This window comes from Cannabis sativa, chromosome 3 (assembly GCF_029168945.1).
Source record: "Cannabis sativa cultivar Pink pepper isolate KNU-18-1 chromosome 3, ASM2916894v1, whole genome shotgun sequence".
NCBI classification, from domain to species: domain Eukaryota; kingdom Viridiplantae; phylum Streptophyta; class Magnoliopsida; order Rosales; family Cannabaceae; genus Cannabis; species Cannabis sativa.
Genome location: NC_083603.1, coordinates 44,821,096 through 44,840,671, shown reverse-complemented (window position 1 = coordinate 44,840,671; position 19,576 = coordinate 44,821,096). Strand labels below are relative to the sequence as shown.

Below are 19,576 nucleotides of genomic sequence, written 5' to 3'. Positions count from 1 at the left end.
GTAAACTGTAAAGGTATTATCAAATAAGACGGACAAATTGTCTACTCATCTGTGAAATAGACATATGATACACAAGAGTAATATATCATGGAGATAGACATGATAATAATCTACTACAATGATAATATAGGTTTGGTACTTTTCAGTGGACAAGTATGTAGACGTTTGTATATGTCCTCAGTCAATGACATGCAATAAGGAGTACTATATACATATGCCTATCTCACAAAGCTGTCAATCTGTCAATCTCGCAAAGCAAGAACCATCAATATATGTTAGCACATATATATATTATCATTAATATATGTCACCGCATGTCAATTTTGACATCTCACAAAGCTATAACCATCAATATATGTCAGTACATATATATATTACTATCAATGTATGTCAGCACATATATATATATATTACCATCAATATATGTCAACACATTTCTATCTCATAAAGCTATGAACTGTCTATCTCACATTGGTATTAACAAGTACCAGTTAGGCGTGTATCAAAAGAGCTCGTGGGTACCGCTGATCCTCACTTAATGTCCATCTCCTCACAACACTTAATGTATGTCTGTCTACCCCCTTCTATTATTTATATACATGTCTACCTCCTCCCATTATCTACATACATGCCTATATATTATGTCTGTCTACCTCAATCTATTATTTATATACATGTCTATCTCCTCCCATTATCTACATACATGCCTATATATTATGTCTATCTACCTCCTTCCATTATTTATATACATGTCTATCTCCTCCCATTATCTACACACATGCCTATATATTATGTCTGTCTACCTCCTTCCATTTTTTATATACATGTCTATCTCCTCCCATTATCTACATACATGCCTATATATTATGTCTGTCTACCTCCTTCCATAATTTATATATATGTCTATCTCCTCCCATTATCTACATACATGCCTATATATTATGTCTGTCTACCTCCTCTCATTCATATATATATATATATATATCTCCCTACAATATATATGCATATAAATGTCTATTTACTTACACCTCATACACATGTACGTCTATCTACTCTCATCTCATATTTTGAGATAGACAGCCAAATATTTTTCATTTGACCCAACAAGACGACTTGGTCTTGTTAAGAATCTCTTTGAAGAACTAATTGATCACACAAAAATTATTGGCCAAGGTAGCCACATACGTGCATGCGACAAGGACTACCCAACCACCATGCTCGAACCGTTCAGACTATTTTCTTGTCTCAAACAGCAAGACAAGTGTACAACGCTTACTTAGACAAAACTCTTGGCCAACACCTAATTCGGTATTAATAACTCTCCAGCTAAAATAAATTCTAGCTAGAGAGTGAGGGACAAACTGTAGAGGTAAAAATTTGCTTAATATTTGTGATATTTTTGAGAAGTCCAATATGCAAGTCAGACGAGCCCATCAATAATGGATCCAACAATATTGGGCCCAATAAGACAGTCAGACGGACTCGCTAGGCCTTGAAATAGACTAACGAGTGAGCCTATGGGCCACAAGCCGGATCGTCCCGCAACCGGGTCCGAGCCCGGCCAGTCAGCCAAACGGGTGAAATCAAGTTAATATGGAACCAGTCAAGAAGACGGTTACTACTCCCTAATAATTAGGGAAGTAACCAATTTGAATGAGTCCAACGGGTGACGTGGACACAGGGCAACGACACTGAGAACACACGATAAAAGGAACCATACGATAGACTCTAGACAGAACACATTCGATACTCACACTACTCACTGACTCAAGCAGACAGTTGCCTTTTCTAAGCTTTTCTCTTAATCCTCACCATCGGAGTTACTCTTTTAGTTCGTCTGTCCGCTTGTCCACTCATCCGTCCGGCTACCATTTATATTACATTTATTTTCCGTTATTATAATTTCTTACTATAATCGTACTGACTTGAGCGTCGGAGTCCCTTTGGTTGACACCCCACCGGTGCTCCCAATTGAACTTTTGCCTCTCTCTTTGTTCTTGGCAGGTTGCTGGTGCCCAAATTCCGTAATTGTAGATTTCACCCTCTACAGTAAGTGTTTAGTAATTATCGTTGGGTTCTCGGCAGGTTCTCTATAAAATTGATTGCAGTTGTTCAAAGGTTATGGAAATTAATGATAATTTCTTTTAATTTATGTATGCTTGATTATCGACATGTTGTTGATAGGTTCTCGATAGTATTAATTAGTCTTTTACTTGTCATGTTTGGTGAGTGTTTACTGATTATCGATAGGTTCTCTATAAATATTGATTGCAGTTGTTCAAAGATTATGGAAATTAATGATAATTTCTTTTAAGTTATGTATGCTTGATTATCGACATGTTGTCGATAGGTTATCGATAGTATTAATTAGTCTTTTAGTTGTCATGTTTGGTGAGTGTTTACTGATTATCGATGGATTTTCAACAAGTTCTCGATAGGATTTAGCATTTTTTATTATGTTTTCTTTTATGTTTTTTTTTATTATTGTATTGTTTATCTTTTACAAATGGCTCCAAAACTTACTATTCCCATTTCAGCCCACTTTTCAGGTCGTGTGACATATAGAGGGAGTGGAATATTCACTTCAATCATTCAAAAGTTTAAAAAATATGAAGGATTAATTGAAAGGATGAAGAGAACCCCTTTTGACCCATTTTAGAAGGCTAAAACTTTTGCTTTCTCTCCAGTTTTGGTGCACCAATTAATGCTGCACAAAATGAAGGTCATTATCGACTGATGCCTTTATCTTTTGTGATAGGTCATTATCGACCGATGCCTTTATCTTTTGCAATAAGTTATTATCGATTGATTGTTGTCTGATTATCGACTGATTTTAGAATGGAATAATTATGTGTTCTTTGTTGTGATGGTTCATTATTATCGATTGATTACTATATTAAGTATGTGTGATGTAATCGATAGGTGTCGATAAAGTATCGATAATATGTTGATAATATTATGTCGACAAAATCTCAAGATGTATGAATCTTAAATATCTTAAAATTGACATCATATCAACAAAATGTCGACATAATATCGACAGATCTCAACATGCAAGAATCACAAAACATTGGCCATTACATCAATAAAATATCGACAATATTTCGATAATATGTCGACAAAATTCAAGATACAAGAATTTCAAATGTAAACTTTAACATCTAAAAAATTCAAGATATCAACATCCAAGAATCACAACATTGGTCATCTAAGAAGTTTTATATAGCAAATCCAGTTCAAAAAACATATTATTACAACTAATAGTAGACTATGTCTCAAATACAGGCTTTGCATGTTGCTCTGTTGTGGCCTGAACCGCCACAGAGGCTGTAGTTTCGAGGTATCGTGACTTTTTTATCACCAGACGGGAAATGATTCTCTTATCTTCTTTCAGCCTTGCTTTTCCTTGGATGACCTGTTGGTTTTTTCTCCACAGTTACCCCAACTTTCATGTTCTTTATATTTTTCGGGAGAACCCAATCATCCTCGTCACTAGCAAGATTAATGGTATCATCGTAAGTATTCCTCCACGTATCTTTCGAATAATAATATCATGACAAAGTGTCGATATCCTATCGATATAACGTCATGACATTGAGGCAATTGAGACACTCAATAAAACTGTCGATATATCGTCGATATCATATCGATAAAGATTGGGTTTGAGAACTTATCAAAAACCTATTGAAAAACCTTCGAGAAACTTTTTCCCTGACCTTGGAACATCTGCTTCGAGAACTTATCGATATTCAGTCGAGAAAAATACAAAACACATAATACTCTGAAAAAAGAGATCTCGCGATTTTTGCAAAAATTCTACGAACAACCCCATAGATTTATCGAAATATGCTATACTTTTACAATTATTTAACAAATGTTTTTTACAAAAAAAAACACTTACCCATTAATCCACAATGAAAGGGAGGTCAAGGAGGGGCGACGCGGTGGTTGGGATGAGGCGTGAAGGCTGGTCGACGTCCTTCACAGTGGTTGGGCTGGTGCAAGTTGGCTGGTCGGATCTCTTCAAGGGGTGTAGAGGGCAGAGCTAGAAAGAAGGGAGGAGGGCTTTATTTATTTTTATTTTTTGAAAAAATGGGGAGGAGCCATTAATGGAGATGAGAACGGGGAGGAGTTGTATCATGGTTGATGGGGATTAACACAATGGTATTTCATTTATTTTTTTTAGGTTTTGAAAAAAATAATAATAAGGATATTTTGGATAAAATGTGAAGTTAATAAAATTGTATTGTATAAAATAATTAAGAAGGTGTTTTTTTTTTTGAAATAGGGATTTTTTTTAAGTATATTAAATGAAATTTCTCTTTAAAAATTAAAAATAAATAAATAATAATTAACTTAACTTAATACTTTAATATTTCTTTATAAAATTTTAATTATTAATAATTTTTAATTAACTTTTTGTAATTTGTTATCAAGTAAGGATCTTTTAACAATTGTTATTTTTTTCTTTTTGCACTTAATTATTGAAATATTTACACTCAATCTTAATTTTAATATTTTAAGTATCAAATCAGTATGTCAACTTCAGATTAGTTCAAGTCATTTAGTTTTTTTAGTTTAAAAATTAAATAAAAAATAGTTTCAAATCTAATAACAATTATAAAATTAAAGATAAATTAACCTTTCTCTTCTATTTCTTCTTCCTCGTGGTGTTCAAAAAATATTTGAAACAAGTGAGATAAAATTACATAGTGAGTCGATCACCAAGAAATAACATTGATTGAGGAGGTTGAGCCTATTGTCTCTAGACTCTCTACCATAAACTTAGTGTTTTAGTTTTTCTTTGGAATGAAATTTTTAGATTAGCAAAAAAAAAAAATACAAGTATTATATATGAATGACATAATAATCATGCTAGAAATGTTATTTAAAAACGAGTAGACCTAAAAACGACATCAAGTGAATAAAAAAATAAAGTATGTCGAAAATAATTTGAAAAAAGTAGGCAAATCAAAATAACATTTTGTTGTTATTGTCAATTGATTTATGAACGACGTGCAATATCATTGCATTGGGATATTATACTCTAAATAAAACTCATTTTAATATAATTAAATTTAGTAATTAATAAAACATCAGATATCATTTTATGTTGCACGGTTCACATGATTTCTTTCATGGTTATAAATTTAATGTATAAATTCTATTAAATTCAGAACATATAGTTATTCATGATTATAGTGTTGTCAACACAGTGGAATATAATCATAATTATATGTTTCAAAAGTTTATGTCCCATGATTTGGGCTTGGGTTGGGCCCAACATTCATTGGAAGGCCAGTTGATTACTTGGGATTGGGTACCAAGTAATAAGGTCCTATAAGGTGTAGAAGGGCATGAACCATATTCTATTTCAACGGTTATATTTTGGCATTTTCCTCTCTTACCAGGTACGAATTCTGGGGATTCTGAATTGATTTCTCAAGGAGCCCTTCTTCGCTTGTTGATCTTCGCAGCCTTCCTTGTCTCTACCAGAAAAGGTAAGATTAGCATCTTTCTTTATTATATTGGAGCTCTGAGCCTTCTTTGACTAATCAGAGACTTCACAATTGTTTCTCAATTTAACTCTGCTATTTGTATCACCGCCTGTGGTAACTGTTGCTGCAGTTATGAGGTCTTGCATGACCACTCTTTTGGAATTATTTCCATATGGGGCAATCTCGCCTATACTCGGGAGGCAAACAAGAGGCAGTTGGGTAACCTGCTCCGTTGTAGAATCGCCGTGTTCCTTTTCGGAGTCGGTCACAATTTGTTTTTTTTTTTTGCTGGAAATTGCATTATGCATTCACGAACTTATGCAGCCTCACTATTCTTGATTGCCTTGTGTATCTTCATCTGATTTCGTAGGACCGGGTTAGACCCCATACGTTTTTGTAAAACCCAATCTTTGAACCATTTAGCAAGCGACGTAAAGAAGGTTGATTTTTCTTGAGCATCATTTTTTAGCCAGGTTCCATACATGGGGTAGAAATTACCCTTCTCATCTTTAACGACTATGGGGGCCTTGAAACAAACGCTCTGATCATGGGTGAGTAAACCGTACTTGACATAGAGTTTGGGGAGTTTCATAAATCTTTCAATGTCTGCCTACAGAGAAAAAAGCTTGAGAATATTGGTTTGTTAAGGTCAATAATGGCCCTGAATCTCAGTGTACTCATACCAACTGCGTCCTCAATACCCAGGGGAAGTTCAAAGATTGGGGAGGCTTTGGAAGCTAATTATTTGAGATTGGAGAGGTTTCAGTAAATAGGTGGTATGCTTTCAACGTTGACCCAAATGGGGGTTTTGTCAAAACGAACTTCAGCCGGAGTTAGCCAAGCGGGCCAGGGCATGATGACTAACAAAGCACCGCAGACAAACCAGGGACGACATGCCAGGACATTCATGGCATCATCTCTGTTAGCGAAAGTGAACTAGATCAGACCGCCATCAATCTCCTTCCACTTACAGCCTCTAATGGCATTCCACGACAATTTAAGAGATCCCTGAATGGCTGCCTTGCCGAGTTTGTATCTACTGAAGTAAAACTTTGTTTGATTCCTGAGGTTCATCAACCTCGCCAAGGTTGAGGTTGAAAGTTATATCATTTTGTGATATTTGGATAGAGTCTTCGAACAACTCACTGATCCCCACCGGGTCCATATTGTCAAAAGTTTGTATCTTGAAAGTAGAAGGTAGTAATGCAGAGAGCGATTAAGAGTAATCCTCTATGAACTTCTGGGAAGTAAGCTCCTAGAAAGCAACAACATACATTTTTTTATTAGTAATGTGTTGTTATATGAAAAAATGGTATTTAATTGTGTGTGATATCATTCATATCTAATTTTGACATGAATGCTTTAGCTCGCTTGATGACATACATTCTACAATTAAATTTACAAGTAACATAAGATATACCAAAAGTACTAAATATATGAAATAAATAAAAAAAAACATAAATATGAAAAAATAAAATATTATTATTTACCCATTTTATTGAACTTCTAAATTGTTAACAATTTCTATAGTAAAATCTTCTCTTTCAAAGTAATTTATTTTTTCATAGAAACTTGTAGCTTCTAAGAGCCATCATTTAGTATACACCTAGTTTTGAGGGAGAAGAAATATGCGAGATTGTCTGGACATATGAGAATAGAGGATAGAAAGTTAAGGTTAATTATTCAAGGCTATAATTATAATTTTATAATTGAAATTTTAATTAAATGACCATTATGCTAAGTATTTTTAAAAAGAAATATTTACTAACTTAATTTTTTAAATTTAAGGCTATTTTGCGGGAGAAGTTGAAGAATATCTATTTTTCATACATTAACTAAATTTACATTCAAATAAAATTTTATTTAAATATACCTCATTTTATAAGTATTATACTCAAATAATCCTCACACTCTCGCAGATATAATTTCAAACATAATAGATGTGTATTTTTTGGAGATATATGTGTAGGTTTGTGAGAAAGTTGTGGCAAATTTTTAATTAAAGAATAATGGAAATTATCGTAAAGAGTAAAATTGGTAGAATGATTGAAAAAAAAGAGGTAAACATAATAGATTTTGAAAGAGGGGGTAAAAATTAAAGACATCAATTTAAAAGAGATATGTAGTGTAATTTCGAGGAAATTAGATTCTATACCATTTTTATATTGTCCTTTTTTATTTTTACCTTTTTTTTTTAAAGTCTATCATTTTTACCTATTTTTTTAAACATTGTACAAATTTTGTTCCTGTCACTTTAAAATACTCTCCATGTAACTCCCTTATGTCAGAGTATTTTGGGTACAGTACATATAAAAAGAGGTATGTTTCAATTAAATAAAAATTAGAGGTAAATTTGGTTAAATAAAAAACAACAGTAAAAACTTAACACAGTACACAGTATAAAACTTACACAGTATTTTTGAAAAAAATTCCGCCTCACAGTATAAAAGTAAAAAAATTAAAAATTTCAGTATGTGGTGTAATTAATTATCCCTTAATAAAAGAGGTATTTTTCAACTAAACCCTCTAATTTCCCGTCCAAATATCAATGTGGCACTGTCCCATCTACCAAAGCCCAGGACCAAGTCCAAGCCTAAGCCCAAACCCAAGCCCAAGCTCAAGCCCAATTGGATCCGATGTGTTTTACAATACAAGTCCCCTTGGTTATCGTAATTGCTTTCTACTTCGAATTGTGCGATTCAAAAATTGAAAGTAGGGCTGATCATGGGTAGGGTTGGGCCGACCAACCCGGCCAACCCAACCCGAAAATGGGCCGACCAACTTGTATAATTATGGGCCGAAAGTTAATTGGTTTGGAAAAATGACAACCCATTTAATTTGGGTCGGAATGGGGTTGAGTCATTTATGGCCCGATGAACCCAAACCGGGCCGACCATAAATTTATAAAAAATTACATGTATATATATATTTGGGCTTTACATTAAACGTGGCCCATTACCTTTCCCTTTCCCATTTGGGCTATTTACAAAAATATGGGAAAATGAAGATAAGTTTTGATATATATGGCATAAATACTTATTTACACTAAATATGGCATTTTTTAAAAAAAACTTACAAATATGGGAAAAAGTCATGATGAATGCCATAAAAAACTTTAAATTTGTGTTTCTTTTTATTTTATTTTTCCTTTTTTAAAAAATAAAACACTAAAATAAATAAAAAATAATTTCAACTGTAGATGCTATTTTTTTTACAGATTTTAAACTACTATTTGTTTTTTTTTTCTTTGTTTTTTGTTAAAAACTAATTTTTCATTAAAAGCAGCAGGAAAAAAAACCAGTTTCATCAACATCATCCTGAAAAAAAATAATATAAAAAATTATAATCCAAAAATAGTACAAACTTTAAAAATCAATTCCATCAACATTGAAAGAAACTAATAATTTCATTAAAAGAATTGAAAAAATAATTTCTTTAAGTTATTACAAATTTTTTATTTTAAGTTACTTTTTTATTATTTTGTTTTTAGGTTCGAAACTTACACTTATATTTTTTTTTTAAAATTATTGGTATGCATTGTGTGTTATTTTGATTCTATTTGTCATTAGTATTTTATTTTTTTTTTTGTATTTGTGTGTGTGTTTTTTATTTGATTGTCTAATGAAACTGGTTTCAGTTAACTTCATTATAACATTTATATTTTGTTATGATTTTTTATAGCGTCAAAACTGGTTTCACAGGTCGAAACTGGTGTCATAGGTTTAACTGTTATGTAATGGGGTTGCTCCATTTTTATGATATTATTGTATATTTTTTTAGTTTGTATAAAACCAGTTTTATTATTGTATGATATTTGAACAACAATTTTTATTTTATTTTAAATAATCAGTTTCTGACACACATTTTATTTTATTATTTTCATAATTAGTTTTTTTTTAAGTAACTAGTTTTCATAACTGGTTTTTTTTTACTGTTGGTTTTTAATTGTTTGTTTTTATTTTGGTTGTTTTACTAACTGGTTTTTCACATTCCACTATTTTTTTTTTTGTTATTCTTTTATGGTTTTTATTGTATTTTTGTCTCTTTAATTTTCTTTGTTTCTCTTTGCTGCATATTGTATGTTTAAATCAACTCTGATTTTTGAGTAAACAAATAAAAAATTAAATGCCAGAATAAAGAATGAAGTTAGAAGTTTAGTTATGATGTATTGATATAAAATTTATATGTTCGAAACTGGTTTTAAATTTAGTATCGTTTGTAAAAGTTTAGTTATTAGGCATTGCATATTTTTTATTATGTTATTGATGAAACTATTTTTTTTTGCCTCTTTTAATGAAATAATTAGTTTCTTTTAATATTGATGAAACTAATTTTATGATTTTGTATTGTGTTTTTTTCAGTAGAAAAAACCAGTTTTTTTTTTTTTTTGTGTATTTATGCCATATTATCTCTTATTTCATTAAAAGCAGTAAAAAAAACTAGTTTTATCAACATCATACTGAAAAATATAATACAAAAAATTATAATCTAAAAATGATACAATAACATCATAAAATGGAGAATCCCCATTACAGAACCCTCAAACCTGTGAAAGTAAATTTGAACTTATGAATCCTGTGAAACTAGTTTTGATCTTATGAAAAATCATAACAATACATAAATGATAAACAATGAATATAACTGAAACCGGTTTTATCTGTCAACCAAAAAAAAATACTAACATATATAATCAAAACAACACACAATGTACCATAATTATTCAAAGAAAAAAATACAAGTGTAAAAACCATTTTCGAACTTAGAAAAAAAATAATAAAAACAAAATTAAAATAAAAGTAATATCATAAATGGACCAACCCCATTATAGTACCCTTAAAACCTGTAAAACTAATTTTAAATATGTGAATCTTGTGAAACCAGTTTCGAAGCTGTGAAAAATCCATAAAAATAAACTAAAATCAAATCTCTCATGAATTTTGTTTTTTCATCAGATACCATTCTTATTCATTGCTTTGTGAAAAGAAAAATAAATGGCCCTACATTATTTGGGAACCAAAAAATCATAGCAGTTACTATGTTGATGCCTAGGAGGAATTCAAACCTCAAGTTTTTTAGTTTGTTAAGGGCAAACCAGGTGCCTAACTGTTGAATTTTTCAAACCAAACTATTAAAGATAATTAACTCACCTTAGTCCATTCCAAAGGTAGTCATTTTCTACCAAATTATCTTTTGTCAAGACTTTAGCATAATCAACATATTTCTCATCTTCTATATAAATAAAAGTAAAACCTGTAAAATCAAATAATTAGAACACCAAAGATAAACCACAATCATACTCATGACCAAGTTAATTTTTACATTGTAAACATTAAGGAAATCTTTTTTTTCCTTTTTTTCCTTTTTTTTCCCCTAGTTCTTTCAAAAAGAAGAACCTTTTCTCCTACATTTGTCTGGAGTAGGAGAACAAATATGACTGCTCCTTCCACGACTTTGGCAACCTCTACCATAGATCCTCCGACAGTTCCGACGGTAAATTCGATGTTGCCGATTGGAAATGTCTAGACGAGATACAAGCATTCACCGGAGCTAATAGCGGTTGGGCGAGAATCTATTGGTCGCTGGAGCTATCTTCAACTACCGAAGTTAACAATAATCGGAGCAAAAATCGGCCACCGGAGAAAGAGAAGAAAGAGAGAGGCAGCAGCTAAGAGATAAACAACTTTGAAAGAATTAGGGTTTGACTTAGAAAAAATACAAAAGCATATTAATATGGTATTCAAAACTAATAATAACATAAATATGGCATAGTATATACCATATATAAGTTTGAAAATAAAAAAATGCCATACAAAATGGCCAAACTTAAAATTGCCATATTTATGTAAAAATATTTTAAAATACCATATTAGGTGTAATTTTCACTTCCCATTTCCCTAGACACAAAATAACACACATACACACACACACAAAGTCAGCCGCCTCCCCCCTCTCAGTTGCGATTTCCCCCTCTTCTCTCCTCGACGCACGCAAAAGTCTCACCAAGCCACCATGCTTCTCTGACCGGTTACATTCCTCATCTCTAGAGGAAAATCATTCACCAAAGAGGTATGCTAATCTTTTTTGCTCTGCTCTTTTTTTCTCATTTCTTTCCTTTTGTTTGATAAATGCTATTGCTATTCTTTCTCAACACTAAATCTAATCTCAGTCTCATTCTCTCTGTCTCTCTGTCTCTTTTCTTATTTGGTTTTCTGGAAGATTCTCAGACCATCATTGGCACATCCTACCGTCGAATCTTAGGTGCAACCCTACCTACCGTCGACTCTTACTTCTCACCCTCAGGTCTTAACCTTATTTGTTTTGTACTGAAAATAATGATTAAATTTTGTAATAATAATATTTTTGATATTGAATCTGTGATATTGTTAATTTTAGTATTAAATCCGTGATAATGCTATTCTTTACATTGAATCTGTGAAATGATACTTTTTATTTTGAACTAGATTATCTGGTGGTAGGGACCCCTATGTTGACGTCCTTCAACAAAGCTTTCCAAAAAAAAAAGGTTAATAGTTATTTTTTTTATTTACTTTTATTATTTTATTTTTTTGGTTGTATTTGATTTTTCTTGTTTTGTAATTGTCCTAAAAATCTGAACAAAATATTATATTACAGCAAAGCTTGTTTTCCTTATAGAGTTAGAGTTAGTAATACATTTGATTATTATGGAGTTGACATATGTTATAGGTTTCGAATTGACAGGTTGTTAAGGTGCTCTATCAAAAGTGATAAATCCAAGTTTAAATTAATTTAATTTTGATTACTCAGTTGCTTATACCCTATATATAGGGTTCGTTGCTTAAATTTCATTACACTCTTTTTGATCAATGTAAGTGATCTTGCCGATCTTTGAACATTTTAAAATTATACATGCGACATGATTGTAAATCTTCAAATTTTTTTGGTTATTTCTTTCAGTGATCCAAGATCAAAGAGACAACTCCTTTTCAAAAGTTTTGGGGCAAAATTATGGGAAACCATCTAAAGACAGTAAGCTATCACTGCTATTTCTTTTTATTAAAAAAATCTTTTATGCAGTTTGCAATAACTGCTACAATTTTTCGTTAAAACAATGTCATTAGTCTTGAAACTTTGCACAGTTTGACATATAAATTTCAACAATATACTTCATTGCATTATGACTTTATTCTATTCAAGATATAAAAAATTATAAAAATGAGTTATGTGTGTATGCATATAGGCAGGATTTAATAGTTAGTTGTTCAAGGTTATTTGTGTTTTCTCTCTGATTTTAATGGTGAAATCTTGCTTTGTTTTGTCTGGGGGACTGTTTACTGCTGTAGCAATACACACTAACATAAATAATCTTTTTGTGTAGTACGATTTATGGTACTATTTCTGCATTGGCTGGTTGGAAGGGTGTAAAATATGGGTGACGATGTTGTTATTATTATTTTCATTAGTGACCATAAAGTGGTGAAAATAGTCATAGTTCTAGCTAAATACTCAATCTTGATGTCATAAGTGGTATAAGACAGTGTTAATTTGCTATTATGAGCAAACTATTGATACAATATTGTATATGAATAGAAAGAGGTGTTTTTCTCTAGCTTTTTTTAATTAATTCGAGTCACTGATCCATTAGCACAATACTTCTTTAGACATTCATATCTTAAGGGCTTAAAGTATGAATTGCGTTACATAATAAAGTAAAATTCGGATATCAAGATCACAAAAGAATAGGTAGTTTTTGCTTTGCTGTGACTATTGGCGATTAGACAATGATTTTTATGTATAAGTACTAAAAGTTTTATGTGTTTAATGCTATACTTTCTATGTCATAATATGTTTGTCATTGTAATATTTAGATGAGTAATTGGTTATTTCATATATTTTTTTTCTTTATTTGAATGCTATTATCCAATAGGATAATATTTTTCGTGAAATACAGACTATGATACTGGTGCACCATCCTAATGTAAAGTCTCACTGCTCTTTTGTGAATGGTCAATTTCTTTGGGTAGTCATGCCTTTTATGGCCAGAGGATCTTGTCTTCACATATTGAAAGTTGCACACCCAAATGGTTTTGATGAAGTGGTTATAGTATATACATCTTCATGGCCACATGCATAGAGATGTCAAAGTTAGTTCCTTATTATTATTCCTCATTGGTCATTGTTCATGTTTTTGTCACAATTCATTGTTAGCTTTTTTTCAAATTTTCTTTTGTTGCATCAAATGCATATAATCCAACGCTCATTATTATTTTGATATACATGATTTTGTAGGCTGGGAACATTCTGGTTGGTGCAGTACATAGTGCATTTAAGCATGGGGATTTTGGTGTTTCTACTTGCCTTTATGATTCAGGGGATTTTCCTCAATTATTAATTGTATCACTAAAGTAGATTATACCTAGCATAAAATGTAGTATACGTGCCTCGCACGTAATTTTTTACTAGTGATAGATATAGTAGGCTAAAAAAAAAAGATATACAAAAAATGGTCTAATGAGATTTGAACTTGTGACCAAAAAGATAAATTGATAAGTCTTTACCAATATACCAAAACACAATCTTTATATAAATTAACTACAATGATTTCATTTAAATATTAGAAGAGATATAAAAGAATTTTATTTAACATTGATTCTAATACTTAATATTAGAATTTTATTAGTTTATTTAAGTAAAATAGCAAAATAAAACACAAAAAGTTAGGTGAAAGAGGTGCATAACATGATTTTAGTATACAAAAGATCGTTTTTTAGACAAAATAGTTGGCCAAACCGCCATAGGCTGTTTGGGATGCGTAGAACGCGAAAAAATACCCAAGTTAAAAAAAAATAATCATCTCAAATGGATAATCGGATCAAAAGTTATTAATATTCAAAGTTTTCAAAAAAATTCATGCAAAGTTTAGCCCTTTCTCTAATTTTTTCTATTTATTTTGGTCCATAAATTATTGTTTTATTTTATTGGTCTTGAAAATTTTAAATATATAAAAATATAAAATTACATAAAAATTAAAAAATATTACACATTATTTATTATTTAATATACTAATTATTATACAAAATATAACTTAAAAAAATTATAAAAAATATACTAATATACTACAAAAATACAAACACATAATGTCAAATATAAAATATTAATAAAAAGATAGCTAATATACAAACACTTAGATTAATGTAAATGTGTATTTATTTAACTTTTCAATTTAAATTTTATTTATGGTTATTGCATATAATTTATACTTAATTTAATTATATTAATAATAAAATAATATATATATATAAATTATGCTAAAAGACGAAATTGTAAAACTAGTAAATACCAAGACCCTATGGCGTCGGTTTTTTCATAACAAATATAATGCCTACCAATAATTTAATAACAAAATATAAGTGTAAGTTTCCAACCTAGAAACAAAATAATAAAAAAGTAACTTGAAAAAAAATTCTAATAACATAATGAAACTATTTTTTTTTTTATTCTTTTAATGAAATTAATAGTTTCTTTCAATGTTGATAAAACTGATTTTTAAAGTTTATATTATCTTTAGATTATAATTTTTTATGTTGTTTTTTTCTTCAGGATGATGTTGATGAAACTGGTTTTTTTTTTTTCTGCTGCTTTTAATGAAATAATTAGTTTTTAACAAAAAAACAAAGAAAAAAAATAGTAGTTTAAATAAAAAAAAAACCAAGTTTAATTTCTGTAAAAAAAAATAATATCTATAGTTGAGATCATTTTTTATTTATTTTAGTATTTTATTTTTTTAAAAAAGAAAAAATAAATAAAAAGAAACACAAATTTAAAGTTTTTTATGGCATTCCTCAAGACTTTTTCTCATATTTGTAAGTTTTTTAAATAAATGCCATATTTAGTGTAATTAAGTTTTTATGCCATATATATCAAAACTTATCTTTATTTTTCCTTATTTTTGTAAATAGCCCAAATATCAATGAGACACTGTCCCATCTACCAAAGCCCAGGACCAAGTCCAAGGCTAGGCCCAAACTCAAGCCCAAGCCCAAGCCCAATTGGATCCGCTGTGTTTTACAATACAAGTCCCCTTGGTTATCGTAATTGCTTTCTACTTCGAATTGTGCGATTCAAAAATTAAAAGCACGGTCATTACAGCGGGAGATCAAAACGGTGATTGTCTCTACGTCGGAGTTCAGAGCCTGCCGGAATCTTCACCGGCTGAGATTCCAGAAAAATATCAGTGAATAAAGCTAACCCAAAACTTAATTTAATTCTCAATTTTACATTTTTTAATTCATCCCCCTGTTTTCCACCTGAAAGAATTTTCGATTTTGATCTGTTTGGCCACTAAGAAAGACTTGGGGGAGCAAGTAGTTTTGGGAAAATATTTATAATTCTTTTTTCAATTCCTCTTTTTCTTTTTAACCCATTATGGATATCTTCTGGGAGGAGGGGGTCTTGATTTTTCATGAGAACAATTGTTGCCAGAACTATTTTTTTTTTGACTTCGTTTGATTGTGTTGGTTGTGGTAGTTAATTGTTTCAAATCTATGAACTGATGATGTATCTTTTGAATTCAAAGAACGTTGCTTTCTTGGATTTGATTAGAGATTGGGATTATTTTATGCATCTCTTATTTGATACTTCTTTCTGTAATAATAAAGATATATTGGATTTTTCATATAGGTTATGGCGTCTGAACTCATGGCTATAGAAAACGAGCCACAGCCAATTAATGCTGGTCTTCCAAGAAAGCCTCGAATTTTACTGGCTGCTAGTGGAAGCGTTGCAGCCATGAAGTTTGCTAACCTGTGCCGTACATTTGCAGAATGGGCAGAAATAAAAGCTGTGGCAACAAAAGCATCTTTACACTTCATTGATAAAGCTTCACTTCCCAATGGTTTAGTGTTGTACACTGATGAAGATGAATGGTCCAGTTGGAAACAAATTGGAGATAGTGTTCTCCACATTGAGCTCCGTCGTTGGGCTGATATCATGGTTATTGCCCCTTTATCAGCAAATACACTAGCCAAGGTAACCAATGGCAATCAGTAAAAGTTTATTAATTAGTTCAGTCTAAATATATTTTGAAATTCATAGTAATACTCTCTTATACTCTGGCTTTTTTTACTCAGAAATATATGTTGGTTGTTCAAAATGGGGCTTTCTTGTGATGTTCAAGGTTTAATACCAAGGAAAAGAGTGTGACAGGAAAAGGGTTTATCGATTTGTTTCATGCATATGATAAAGTAAATTTCATGTGGGTGAATTTGAGTTCTCTCCTGGCATAGAAAATTAGTTGGGCAAGTTACTTGGTCATTTTTCTTGGCATTACAAGGCTTAGTGTCCAATATTGATCAAAAAACTAATATTGCATTTTTTGTAGTTTGTTTCTGTCCTAGCTGCAGAGATGATATGGAAACATGTTCTTTAATCAGTTTTGAGTTATAACTTGTGCATTTCAACTGCATTTATACAGTTTATACTGAATTACCTTATACTAGTTTGTGAGCATATTTTTATTAATCTAACTTCTTTTATGATTTTTGAGTTTTTAATTAAACTCTCACATTCCATATTCTTATTATGGTAGATTGCTGGGGGACTATGCGACAACTTACTGACTTGCGTTGTGCGGGCATGGGACTACAAGAAGCCCATTTTTATTGCACCAGCCATGAACACATTGATGTGGACCAACACTTTTACAGAACGACATCTCATGGCGCTTGACGAGCTTGGAATTACTCTCATTCGTCCTGTCAGTAAGAGATTAGCATGTGGGGATCATGGAAACGGAGCAATGGCTGAACCGTCTTTAATATACTCGACTGTTAGACTCTTTGCAGAGTCACGGAATCAACCTGGTAGCAGTAATAGGCAGCAAGTACCATCATGAGCTTGTTATTTGTACTTATTTTCCTTTTTTTTTTTTTTAAATTAATCAAGTGAAGTTCTAAGGCTTGTTCTCTTTCCCTTTGTTTTACATTATTCGAATTCTGTATGGGTCTGTAAAAGAACACAACCCATTTATGGATCATATATATTTATATATGTATTACCCTTGCAATTTATGCTTTATGAACTTCATTTGAAGTATTGTTTGTGTATATGATTCTTTTAAATATTTGAACGTGCTATCAGTGTACCTACTATGGATAGCTCTCCCACAACGAAGTTCGTTATAGATTTTTCATGAGACCTTTGCTTCTAAAAACTTCTTGTATTTCAAAGATTGTAAGATTTGGAGGACTGCTAGCAAAACTAGGAAGCCATTATTGGCTTCTTAAAAATAAGCTTATGCTTCTTATGAATAATTTTAGGCATATATGTGAGTTCAAAGATGTTCCTTTCTCGAATTTGATTAGATATTGGAACTATTTTATGTAACTTTTATTTGATTTCTTCCTGTAATATTTTGCTTACTATGATGGTGGTTTGATGCCACACTTGTATTTATTAAGATTCATGTAACAATACAAGATTGGTTGTTCTGTTTCAAAAACAAAAAATTAAGATATATTGGATTTTTCATATAGGTTATGGCATCAATATCTGTTGCTACAGTAGGGGAGCCACTGCCGGTTACTGGTCCAAGAAGGTCTCGGGTTTTACTGGCTGCGAGTGGAAGTGTTGCAGCCATGCAGTTTGGTGCTCTATGCCATTACTTTGTAGAATGGGCAGATGTAGCAGCAGTGGTTACAGCAGCGGCTTTACGCTTCATTGATAAAGATTCACTTCCCATGAATATGGTGCTATACACTGATCAGTATGAACAGACCATGTGGAAAAAATTGGGCGATAGCGTTCTCCACATTGAGCTTAGTCGGTGGGCTGACGTCCTGGTCATTGCCCCAGCATCAGCAAATACACTAGGCAAGGTAACAAATGGCTATCAGTAAAGATGCATTTAGTTCAGTCTTAATATGTTTTGAAGTTTATATGTTGCTCTGAAATATATGTTGCTTGCTCAAATTGTGGCTTTTATATGTTCAAATTTTCTAGTACCAAGGAAAAGACAGTGACAGAAAAAGGGTTTATCAATTTTGTTTTAAGCTGTTTCATGCATATGGCTAAATAAATTTCATGTGGGGTATTTGAGTTATCTTTTGGCATAGCAAATTTTCTAGATGATGATGATCAAGTTGGCAATTTGCTTGGCCATTTTCCTTGGCATTGCAAAGGCTAAGCATTAGGCGCTTTGCATTTTAAGTAGCTTGTGTCTATCCTAGTTGCAGAGATAAGATTGAGAAATATTAGTATCAGTTTTGAGTTATAACTTGTGATCATGTCTTTATTTATATTTCTTTTATTATTTTAGTGTTTCTAATTATACTCACATTCCATATCCTTACATGGTAGATTTCTATGGGACTATGTGACAACCTACTGACTTGCATTGTGCGGGCATGGGACTACAAGAAAGGACTTTTTGTTGCACCAGCCATGGACACCTTGATGTGGACGAATTCTTTCATGGAAAAACATTTAACCGATGTTGACGACCTTGGAATAGTTCTTATTCCTCCTGACACAGAGAGGTCAGTATGTGGTGAACGTGGAAAGGGAGCAATGGCCGAGCCTTCTGATATCGACACCGCTATTAGAGTCTTTTTGGAGCCACCGAGTTCTGATTCGGGTAGCAGTAATGGGATGGAAGAACAATCGTGAGCTTTTTCATTGGAAGGAACTAACACCAGAGTTTAAATTTGTGCATACAGCATTCATTTCATAATTGCTTTTGAGGGCTAAAGCCTTTGATATATTGGATTTGGGTGTATATGGGTTCTGATGATTAGGCTAATTATACGTCTAGAAGTAGTTTAGGATTACCTGTTTTGACTGTGTACATATGCAACATTCAGAATTGTTTGGTGCATACATGGGGACTTGCTTTAGGTATGTTGACAAGGCTAACTGTACGTCTAGTTGTAGTTTTAGGATTACAATTTTTGTGACCTTATTCTTTCAATAATTCAATATAAATTGCTTCTTTCAAGTTTTTGTTTTACCTTTTACCTGATCATGTTCAAGTATAATGGTTTTTCAAAACATATATTTGTATATCTAAGCAAATAATATAAACAAAAAAAGAGGAATAAAAA

The 19,576-nt window shown here is 31.6% G+C and overlaps 1 protein-coding gene across 3 annotated transcripts; it reads left to right on the top strand.

Moving 5' to 3' along the window:
• Positions 1-11,404: 11,404 nt before the first annotated feature.
• Positions 11,405-19,470, top strand: LOC115713175 (probable phosphopantothenoylcysteine decarboxylase). 3 transcript variants are annotated; one of them, XM_061111238.1, is made up of 6 exons: positions 11,405-11,564; positions 11,715-11,798; positions 11,960-12,021; positions 12,435-12,506; positions 16,158-16,505; positions 17,065-17,550. In XM_061111238.1, the coding sequence occupies exons 4-6, from the start codon at positions 12,486-12,488 to the stop codon at positions 17,368-17,370; spliced, it is 675 nt and encodes a 224-aa protein (XP_060967221.1). In that variant the 5' UTR covers positions 11,405-11,564; positions 11,715-11,798; positions 11,960-12,021; positions 12,435-12,485; the 3' UTR covers positions 17,371-17,550. The 3 variants fall into 3 exon arrangements, with proteins under 3 accessions (XP_060967221.1, XP_060967223.1, XP_060967222.1); XM_061111240.1 differs by lacking the exons at positions 11,405-11,564; positions 11,715-11,798; positions 11,960-12,021 and adding exons at positions 18,042-18,352; positions 18,834-19,470 and having other exon boundaries at positions 12,446-12,506; positions 17,065-17,344; XM_061111239.1 differs by lacking the exons at positions 11,405-11,564; positions 11,715-11,798; positions 11,960-12,021; positions 12,435-12,506 and adding an exon at positions 15,554-15,711.
• The last annotated feature ends 106 nt before the right edge of the window (positions 19,471-19,576 follow it).